The sequence below is a fragment of the Glandiceps talaboti genome, chromosome 1 (assembly GCF_964340395.1).
Source record: "Glandiceps talaboti chromosome 1, keGlaTala1.1, whole genome shotgun sequence".
Taxonomy (NCBI): domain Eukaryota; kingdom Metazoa; phylum Hemichordata; class Enteropneusta; family Spengelidae; genus Glandiceps; species Glandiceps talaboti.
The window spans coordinates 3,530,803-3,542,610 of record NC_135549.1 but is presented as its reverse complement, the minus strand read 5'-3'; the positions used below and the strand labels follow the sequence as shown (position 1 = coordinate 3,542,610).

Below are 11,808 nucleotides of genomic sequence, written 5' to 3'. Positions count from 1 at the left end.
GTGGTTTTACCTATTATAAGTATATAGATATATAGGGGTATACCAAGTTAGAGAAAACAAGTGCATGGATAGATACTTGCCAGGAGTTGAGTCCAAGTTAGGTATTCATTAGTTTTTAACCTGTTTTTTTTTGACATTTTCCTAAGAGAGCTATTTCACAGGTGAATGGATTGCATTGTGGTCAATCCATCATGCATGAACCATTGCCAGCAGTCACAGCATAATAGTGAAATTCTATCCGTGAGTGAAAGTTGTATTACAACAAAGGATATGCCATCTACTGAGGGACAGCAAGGACACCTAGCATGTATTCACTGGTGTCTATACGACATTAAAAACATCAAGGTACAAGGTAATCTGTTGTCCAGTGTGTGCTGAAATGACTGTCTATGATTGAGTGACTCGACTGGAATAGTAAACGGTGCCATGAACATAGCCATGAGAGTACACTTGAGTTGTGCAAATGTGTACGTTTGTTTGTTTGTTTGTATGTATGTATTTGTGGTTGTCTAATACATGTAATAGTAATACAAAGTTAGTAAAACTAGACTTGCAGCCTTACAGTTGTGTTAAAAACCCCTACAAACCATCAACGCCACCATCACCACTATTTTCCTCTAGACCAACACACTAGGTCATTAACACTTACATATGACGTTGTGGGTCATTCTCTGTCTGTCTGTCTGTCTGTCTGTCTCAAGGGGTGGGGCATGAACATTCGGATTGTTTCAAAGAGTGGCCACAAAATATTTGCTCCTGTTTTGAACCAAATTAAATCTCAGGAGCAGTCGTTACTGAGAACATTTGAAAAAATCTTGCGTCTTTGCCATAATAAGTTCCAAAAACCTGTATTTCGTATTTGTGTGACTTAATCTCTCTCCCTCATAATCAATTGCAATCAGTCTGAATAATCATAATCTATTAAATAAACTTCTCTGGCAAAAATGTCTATATCTACATAACTATTTCCATTAATTCGAAATTCATTAGGGAGAATTATGATCTTAGCATTACATTTGTAATTTGAGGTTAGTTCCAACTTCCAGTCCATACACTGATAAATGCACAGATTGGCTGTTTTCTAGCACTGTTTAGAAGTCATATCACATACACTGTAGATTTGCTTTAACACAAAGTTTATTACAGAATAGTTTGACGAATTACAAAGCCATTTCAAGTAGAAACTAAAAAAATTCACCAGCAATTTGTTTGTTTGTAAATGAAAAATAAGAGAGACAATAAAACAATGGAATGGAAACTGTACAGTGTTTACGAATTTTTGTGTCAAATTCAGCCTAAGTACAGTAAATTCATACAGAAAACATTGAAAACACAAACCTGAAGATTGACTTCTTTGGTTTATTACATAGTTCTCCAATATCTTTGGTTAGTCCTACACCACAATACTGTGTATGTAGGCCGAGTTGGTGATAGCCATATCAAATAAAATTATAGTTTGCATATGAGATGGCCATATCAAATAATCTTATAGTTACACACAATATTTCAAGTAAGTTTTGTACAGATCAAAGAATATACATTGAGTATATAGCTATATAACTATATAGTGTACTATAAATAATTTGTAGATTTAGTTGAATTGTTTTTCATACAGGAATAGTTTTAACAATATTGTACTTTATACATTTCTTTTCCTTGTATTTTTTTTTTTTTTTTTTTTTTACAAAACTGTAAATCTTTATAATATTCATGATATTGGTCATACTAACTAATCATATTTAGTCTAGATTAACAATTTTAAAACCAGACAGTCATTAAAAGTATACTTACTAAAAAATGTTCATCTTGTAAGACCTACTGACAAACCAAATGGACTTTTTGAAGTCACCTTATCCTCAACAACACTACTGCACAGTATGTCTTCAACAATCAATGATGTGTCAACACACATTCACTGCATGCATTGAAATGCATTTGTATTCATTCCCTGGACTCATTCATGTCATACGTACCAAGTTCTCCATTCATGTCCTTGTCTCCGATGTCAATGACATGATTTTTGTCATATTATTGCTGTATTTATTTTATTTGAAATAAAGTTATGGTCTAACCCTGACAATAAGCATATCAATAAAGAATCAGAATTTTTTCCACCGTGAAAGTGAAATCCTAAGTAGATGCCTATCGATCCACTGGGTGACTTTTTGGATGGATGCATTTTCAGTAAACTCTGGTATCATATTTTAAATCATTTCCTTGTCATTATTACTATGATATAAATGATTGTTTTTTACCTAAACATTACGTACGTACCTGTGATTACTTACACTTTTTTTTTTACCTACACAGTGTGTATGTACCTGTGATTACTTCCATCATTTGTTTTTTACCTACACAGTGTGTATGTACCTGTGATTACTTACACTGTTGTATACACATACAATTGGTATTTGCCGCACTGCTGTGCAATACCCAAAACATTATTGCATATCTGTATGCAAATGATCATACAATCGATTCCTAGTACACAAAATCACACAATCATGTGGTAGTATTTTTTGCAAAATTTGCTGTGTTGATAAATGTATGCAATAATTACACAACTCCTTGACACACAAGTGCCAGTTTGGGTATGCAGGGTATTGGGGTCTGTCATATTAATTGTGAAATAAACATGGTATCTCAAATCTTTGTATGCAGAAAATCTGACTTATTTATCATAAAACTGATAACGAATTTTGATTGTACTGTATACTATATTACCCTGTGGTAAAATCTCATGGAAGGAAATGCTACATTCTATCAAAATGATCTTGATTGTATTGAATGGTTTGCTTGGTACCAACCAAAGAGTAGAGCGCCCTCTTTTGTCACACAGGTGTCAATTGTTAAATCAGATGTCAAAACATGTACAATCATAAACAATATTCTCTTCCATGACAAAGGTTTCACTAAAATTTCATCATTGATAAGTTTCTTTAAACAATTTGCTAGTCTTCTTTATCTCCCTGGTAAATGGAAAACTGTGTAAAAGTTACTATCTTTCCTTTCACTATTTGCTTTGAGAAAATGATAAACAAGAAATCACTTGCATAAAAGTACATGCAGGGGGGTAAAGACATTAATTGTAGTACTTATAAGATCTTCTATTATTTGTCTCCCCCCCCCCTGCCAATTACTTTACTCTCAGAAGATGGCAATCATCAATAGGATTTATGAACTAAATTAAGGTAAAACATTTCACTTGTAATATTGACAAAACACTATTTTTTAGCTCCTCTCTTTGATACTGCTTTGCTCTGTTCTTCCAATCGTTTAGACAGTGTCGCCATATCTGGGGCAGCTGCAAAACTACCCTTTCTTGTCAATTTCTTTCTCTTTGCATGTCGTTCTTTCAAAATCTTCTCTTTTTCTTTGCTTGACATATTTTTTGAAATTTTTGGTCCATCATCAAATTTGACTCTCCTCTGAGACTGTGCAGTCTCTTCATCTTCTTCTTCCACCACGTCTTCATCTAACATCTGTGAGGAAAAAGTCAACAAACAAACAAATCAAATATGGTTGTCAAATCTGACACCATTTTTGTTGCTATAGATACAACTTTTTGTGCACTCACAAGTGCATATAAGCCTTAATTCACCCATTAAACACATCAGTGTAGTTTTGTTTAGTTGTTTTTTTCTGTGCACTCACACCACCACTGTGCACAGTATATATGCATATGTCACAAACAACATGATAATACACACAAACAATACATGATATGTGTGAAATATGAGAGCACTTCTATAAAACTGGCTCCCATTACAATGTGTGCTGTTACTATTATTAGTAACATGTCCATCACCTTGTTGCCATGGTAATTAGGCTGCATTGGTTAAAGCAAGGCTTATCAAAGCTGATCCCAAACCAATTATTCAATGTGTATTAAATGCAGTACACTTCAAATGGGATAATTCAAGTCAATGCTACTAGGGGTAATGGCTGCAAATAACTTTTAGTGTATTGTTTTACTACATAATTCATCTTTATATAAAAAATCTATTTTCGATTTCTGCATTATTTTATTTTTGTATATAATCATATTTGAACATATTTTCTTAAAACCTATGTTGATAAAAACACTTTTTAATGAACACATAACCAAATTTGAGTTGAAATTTAGTATGTCACTCAATACATGATGGTGTTTCAATACTAAAGAACACCTACTATATACAGTAATGCTCAAAACAGATTCTATTGTCTACATTGATGACCACTAGAAAATAAAAGACATCTGAAAGAAACTATGTAACAGTGCATAAAGAATCCACAACACAAGACATTCACCAGTTACAAAAGAACTGACGTGCAGAGAGAAAACAAAGTAATTTATATTACTCTTAATAGAGGGCAGCATACATTTATTTATTTCAGTAGTGTATTATAAAAAGAAGGTAGGGACATTATTCCAGGATAAAGCAAATTGTACAGAATCGGCTCTTTGTTGTGTCTGTTAGTATACAGAGATTTTGAGCAAAATTGAAGAGTGGAACTGAGGCAACTACAGTAAACACACAAAGCTCAAAGTAGCATGTGTGATACTGTAAATAGTTTAGTATCTTTTAGATTTTGCATCACAGTCTAAAAAACACATGCCTTGCTCATGAGAATTACTATCAGATGTACTTTGCATTGGTTAGACCCTCAGACCCTCCATCAATGTTGGTGGAGGGTCTATGGACAAGCTGTGCAATATTTGGAATAATCCACTGCTAGCAAAAAAGCCAACTTGTACAAACTAGCAGCATGCAAAATTAATTGTGACAGAAGTTGTCCACCACACCACACTCTTTACACAACTGTGCATTATACATAAGAAAACCTTTAGGCCCCTTTTTATTGGAAAACATGAAATAAAATATTTATATTTTTATTCACAGTTAGTGAGATCCTGCTTAGGATTTTGTTTATCCATTGATTACATTTGAAACTGATGTCAACTTTGCTCATTTCTGTTATCAGCTATTGCTCTATGTTGTCATGGCAACATTCATTAATCATAAATTCTCATAATATATATTCTGACTTGTGATTACAAATATCTGTATTACTAGACTCTGGGGTTTGATAACAAAGTCTGTTGATAACATTTTGTAATTCTTGTGTCTCTGTACCTGTTTTATTTCCCGGTTGCATTGAGTGAAAGAAAAAAGTGACAACTTTATATTCCAGAGTGCAGTTCAAGGACAGTTGTAGACATTGAAACATGAGAAATACAGACAGAAATATACACACCATTCATGTTTATGTATCAATTTCTAATAGTGTAGTATTGATAGAGGAATTTTTAAATTCATAGGTGCATTTATTACACACGTGTTGATAAATTTCAACATTACCATGGTAACATATAAATCATATCATGCAGTGATTATTCTTCATACAAAATGTCATCAAGCTGTAGGACAAAAACAAAAATGCAAAGTAGATATTTAGATGAAGGCACTGATTGGTTACCACCTTTTACCACAGTAGTAGCCCATTTCTGATTGGTTACCACCTTTTACCACAGTAGTAGCCCATTTCTGATTGGTTATAGGGCGGTTTATAAGTTGTTCATGATTGGCTACCAGCTTTTGTTGACTACTTGCTATAAATTGTAAGACATTTGTTAATCTATTCCTGATTGGTTACTTGAGATTTGTTGACCTTCCTGATTGGTCAAAAGAGCTTTTGTTATTTATTACTGACTGACTGACTGACTGACTGCAGGTTTCCTGTCCATTCTGATTGGTTATGTGAATTTGTTGGTCATTCCTAATTGGCCGCTAAAAGTTTGTTAGTCATTCTGATTGGTTACAAGAGTTTTGTAAGGGCCAATGGTTGACTGGCTAAAAGAGTTCTGTATTCCTTAATTGGCTACAAGAGTTGTCCATTTCCAAAGCTTATGAACTATTTCAACTAAACTAGGGAGTTTGTTTGACTGATCATGATGTGTTATATTTGAGTGGCCTTTCCTATGTATTTATTCCAATTCAACCAATAAATATCGCTGGTAAGAGTTTTAACCTCACTCAGTATTAATTACTACATAGTCTGTGCTTGACTACTTTGATTTCCATTTTTACAGAAAAGTGTAAATATTATTCATGTACTTTTCACTCTTAACAATTTGATTAAAAGCAAATACAGTTTTCAAAGTTAGGTATACTGCATTACTTCTATTTCTAGTTCATGTAATTGATACATATGAGGATTTGGAACACTTTGTTTGACTTTGTTAAAGGTGAAACTTTTTATGTTTGTCCATGGGTTATTATTAAATTGTAAGGCTAGGCATATTATTATTTTGTTATTGCTACTGTTATAATTAGGTTGGAATGCTGATTTCAGAAGCTGGACGAACACAAAACGTAAAACACAAAATGTAAAACACAAAACTATCACTTCCATGCAAATTGGCAGGTTTGATTCTTAGACAGTCAGTAAAGCTGAGCATTTGCACAAAGCTAGGGGATAAATAAGTTACAAGTTAACATACATATACAACAGCTAGATTTTAAAATATAACAGTGACATAACTGTCAGCTATTTTTGAAGAGAGAGAGAGAGATGTCATACCACACTGGCAGGAACACAGAAAGTAGAAATACTAGAGTCATTTTTACTCAGCTACTGGAGGAAGAGTCACTTGTCTTTTCTGTAGAGAAATATAATGACATTCTACGTATAAAAAGTACACACAAAATAGAACCAGAGATAAGAATATTATAAATGACCTTACAGATTTCATTATCATTACAAGAAACCAAAATCTACAATTCTGAAAAGCAAAGGTTACATGCTTATTATCAAATGTAACTGGTCGTTGACCTTTGACCATGACACCTACAAAACCACATATTCCAAGACAAATGGTAACACCTCTATGGTGGCCCAGGGCTGCCATACATTATATGCGAATTGTTTTGATAGAAAATTAATAAAATTAAGAAAAAAGATTAAAATATTTTTAAAAAAATATAAAGATAGAATTAAAATAAAAGTAGAATGAAATAAAAATGAAAGTGAAATGAAAACAAAATCAAAATTAAAAGGAAAGTAAAAGTAAAGTGAAAGCAAAAGTAAAATAGAAAGAAAAGTAAAAATAAAAGTAAAATAAAGTAAAATTAAAACAAAAATAAAATAGAAATAAAAGTAAAAGTGAAATAAAAGTGAAATGAAAACAAAAGTAAAATAGAAATAAAATTAAAATCAAAATTAAAAAAAAAAAAAAAAAAAAAAAAATTAGAAAAATTAGTGGCAGTTCTGGTCCGCGATGGCCCACAGCTGCCATAGACCAGCATTCCTTGCGATCTAAACGGCACTACTGAAAGTGCTGTATACATATAGCGCCCCCAAGGGCGAGAGTCTGTGATTATAAGCCTGAATATGAGTATGAGACTGACCTTACGTCGCTCATCATGCATCACCGTTAGGCATTTTACTGTACATGGCGCTGTGTCGGTCAAGCTTATGGAAGGAGGATGAGTTTCTCAAAGGAGATTTGATGAAATATGTGAGACTAGGGCTCCAGCGAATGGAGATTCTTGATTTTGTGAGCAGGGACTACCCTCAGTATGCCTAGAGTGTGCGAACTTTGGATAGACGTATGCGATGGTAGAAAGAGGGGGAAGGGGACTCCGAACACCATCAATGTTAAATACGTGTATGACTGTGACATTGCGTTTACCATGTAACCAACTATGGGTTGTTAGATCAAGTTTGTTAATAAGTGGAAATATTTTTCCACGCTGGTTCAGACTTGATCATTTTTTTGGTATTAATAAATTGGTTTGAAGGTCAGTTAGCCAAATGACCAGTTTGTTAAGGTAATTGACCCTAGTATTAGCGTAAATTAGCAGGGAAGACATTGGCAATACGTCCCCGGGGTGATACCTAGTTGACCCTTCTTTTAAGACGTTTCGGACCGGCTGTTGGGGTCCTTCATCAGTCGTAGTTCTGTCTAACGAGACAGTGTTCAGTTCTCGCTTTTATTTGGCTTAAAATTCAATTTTAAAATGTCAATTCAAAGTTAGCCAGATTCAGCCTCATATTCAGTCTGATAATCACACTCTCGCCTTTGAGGGCGCTACATGTATACAGCACTTTCAGTGGCGCCGTTGAGATCGCAAGGAATGCTGGTCTATGGCAGCTCTGGGCCATTGCGGACCAGAGCTGCCACTAATTTTTTTTTTTTTTTTTTTTTTTTAATTTTTATTTTATTTTACTTTTGTTTTCATTCTACTTTTAATTTTATTTCTATTTTACTTTTGTTTTCATTTTACTTTTATTTCTATTGCACTGTTGTTTTAATTTTACTTTACTTTTATTTTTACTTTTATTTCTATTTTACTTTTGCTTTCACTTTACTTTTATTTTCCTTTTAATTTTAATGTTGTTTTCATTTCACTTTCATTTTTATTTCATTCTACTTTTGTTTTAATTCTATCTTTATTTTTTTATTTGTAAAAAAAAAATATTTTAATCTTTTTTCTTCATTTTATTAATGTTTTTATCTAAACAGTTCGCATATAATATATGGCAGCCCTGGGCCACCATACACCTCCTCCCCAACCCATTGATCATAGGTTACGAGTTTAAAGATTGGACCAATGAAGTAACATCCAAGTAGCCATTTGAGGAAATATACTAAGAGGTATACAGTGGGTACATAGACTTCTATCACGTTGTACACATAGGCCAAATTAACAGGGTACAAATTCAATGGAAACAAACATACTATCGTAACCCTTATGATCATACTACGTTTAACTTGTGTATGTTTCAGTATATTTGACCCATATGGAAAAAAACAATGAACAAAATATTGTATATCTTTTCTGGTTTTTGAGGTTCTTGTACTTTTTTCATTTTTTTTGTATCTGTATCTGTATCTGTATCTGTATCTGTATCTGTATCTGTATCTGTATCTGTATCTGTACCTGTGTCTGTACCTAGCTGTGTCTGTATCTGTATCTGTGTCTGTACCTGTGTCTGTATCTGTATCTGTACCTGTATCTGTACCTGTACCAGTGTCCGTGCCTATGCCTGTGTCAGTGTCTGTGTCTAATACTTAGCATCTCTTCCTGGTTTCTTGTGATTATCACAAAATAAATCTACCATTTTCCCGTCTGTAAACACATGTACCATTCTCATCCAAAAGACTTCTCCCATTAAAAGTTTACAACTAATAGGGCAAGTCTGGTGTTTACTATTTTAAGGAACCTTTCTACTGCAGTTAACCTCAGTTGCCTTTTTAAAATGTTTTTAATCAAATTCCAAATCTTTCTACTTACACTTTTTGTTCCTTTCTTGACTTCAAGTTCATCCTTTTTAAATTTCCGATTCATTTTTGCTGCCATCTTTGCCATTCCATCATCATCATCAGTACCACTAGCCTCCATCATTTCATTAAATGTCTTTGTGTTCTTTGCACCCTGTTCTTTCATAGTCATAGTCCGTTCATATCGTACCCTAGCAATACGTTCTTTTACCATTGTAATCTGTCTATCTCGTTCATTCTACAGGATGCAAATTGAAAAGTACATTATTTCATTTCTAATATTCCAAAACATTAAGACAAATATCTCAAATCTACATTGCTTTTATACAATTCCTGTATTAATCTTCACTTTTTGACAGGAATATTTTAAAATGTGCATGTGTGTTGTCATGACATATACACATGTTGTCGTGATGCAGCCAGAGTATATATTCCATATTTTTTGTTGAACCTGGCTAGTGCATGGTATAATATCTGATGTACTAACAGTTGTTTGTTTATTCATACCTTCTGACTTTCCACCAGCATTGTTTTCTGTCTCTCTCCCAGACCAACCAATGCTGCAGCTTCGTTATGACGACGGTTCTTTTTCTTTTCCAGTTTTTCTTGAAGCTGAGAAATAAACCATATAATTCCAGTATTAATAGTTATATATTGATGAGAAAGAACAACTAAATGACAAACCTCTGAACATTATCTTCCAAAAATTTATAATACTGAAAAATAATTAGGGCATCAATCTACACATATATAATAAATAATAGCCTTAAGAAGTACAATACCAATATTTCTAAGGAAAGTATCCAAATATAGCCAGCATACCTAGTACAAAATATTCACTGAAAACTTACCACTTGAGCTTGTTTTTGTTGTGACTGTGCAATTTTTTGCTGTGCACTGGTCTGTTCTCTCACTAAGTTAGTAAATATCTCCTTCTTCTTTTCGTCTGACACATTAATGTCTACCACAGTCTTTTCTCTTTTCAGTCTCATGCCAGGCTACAAAATAATAAAATGTAACACGTTAGTGCAATTCTGAAAAGCCTGATGAAATGTTTTCAACACTATTTTCCCAGCAGGAAAGTACGTAATATTTTATACTTTGACAGTGTTTTCTCTTTGATGTCCAGAGAAAATTCAGTTTCTTTCTTTTCCTATGTCTGTTCTTGGATCAAACTAAATGCGAGATGTTTGGTCATCAACAGTGCGCCCTCAAAGTTTGAAATGACTGATCATCAACAGTGCACCCTCAAAGTTTGAAATGACTGATCATCAACAGTGCGCCCTCAAAGTTTGAAATGACTGATCATCAACAGTGCACCCTCAAAGTTTGAAATGACTGATCATCAACAGTGCGCCCTCAAAGTTTGAAATGATATATTCATTCTTTTTACCAATTCTGGTAACCCATCTCTCCTCTTGCCCGAAGATTTGGGTGCATCCTCTGCATCTGCTGCAGCTTGTTTTGCTGCTGCTTCTTCAACCTGTTTTCTCTCTTCCTCCATCTCTTTTTTCCTCTTTTGTGACTCTTCTTCTTCTTTCTTTGCCTGTGCATCATCTCTTGCTTTCTGTGATTTCATTCTCTGTTCTCTTCTTTGAGCAAGTTTTTCTTTCATCTGTTGACAATGGAACCAAACATTTTTTTTTGAGTGTTCAACTGAACTGAACATAAGTATGATTTTAATTTATGTACTTTCAACTCAAATATATTATTAAAACATTTTTGTTTTACATTTTTATAAATAAAAGCTAACCAGGGAGGTTAAAAGTCATGAAATATCTTTATTTTTATCAAGAATTATGATTAAAACAGATTTGACAATTGGTAGATAGTTACTTGTTTGTCTTGAATCTTTTCAAACAATAAACATCCTGACTTACCAATCTATTTAATTGTAAGACCATTTGTTATTTTGGTACATATGAATAAAGTTTTACTACAGCATTAGTACTCACCACATCTCCCTGTCATTTTGGTACATATCAGTAAAGTTTTACTACAGCATTAGTACTCACCACATCTCCCTGTCATTTTGGTACATATCAGTAAAGTTTTACTACAGCATTAGTACTCACCACATCTCCCTGTTATTTTGGTACATATGAATAAAGTTTTACTACAGCATTAGTACTCACCACATCTCCCTGTCATTTTGGTACATATCAGTAAAGTTTTACTACAGCATTAGTACTCACCACATCTCCCTGTTATTTTGGTACATATGAATAAAGTTTTATTACAGCATTAGTACTCACCACATCTCCCTGTCATTTTGGTACATATGAATAAAGTTTTACTACAACATTAATACTCACCACATCTCCCTGTCATTTTGGTACATATGAATAAAGTTTTATTACAGCATTAGTACTCACCACATCTCCCTGTCATTTTGGTACATATCAATAAAGTTTTACTACAACATTAATACTCACCACATCTCCCTGTCATTTTGGTACATATGAATAAAGTTTTATTACAGCATTAGTACTCACCACATCTCCCTGTCATTTTGGTACATATCAATAAAGTTTTAC

At 33.4% G+C, this 11,808-nt stretch overlaps 1 protein-coding gene across 3 annotated transcripts in view; it reads right to left on the bottom strand.

The window, feature by feature from the left end:
* Positions 1–1,159: 1,159 nt before the first annotated feature.
* Positions 1,160–11,808, bottom strand: part of LOC144437842 (uncharacterized) — a 59,688-nt gene continuing 49,039 nt past the window's right edge. For 2 of the 3 annotated variants that reach the window (XM_078126873.1, XM_078126881.1), the window contains exons 42-46: positions 10,665–10,886; positions 10,123–10,269; positions 9,779–9,883; positions 9,285–9,509; positions 1,160–3,482 (exon numbers count right to left, since the gene is read on the bottom strand). In XM_078126873.1, the coding sequence (XP_077982999.1) occupies positions 3,225–3,482; positions 9,285–9,509; positions 9,779–9,883; positions 10,123–10,269; positions 10,665–10,886 (957 nt within the window). In that variant the 3' untranslated portion in view covers positions 1,160–3,224. Of the gene's footprint in view, positions 3,483–6,567; positions 6,647–9,284; positions 9,510–9,778; positions 9,884–10,122; positions 10,270–10,664; positions 10,887–11,808 lie in introns of all 3 variants that reach the window. The other variant, XM_078126888.1, reaches the window with a different exon arrangement.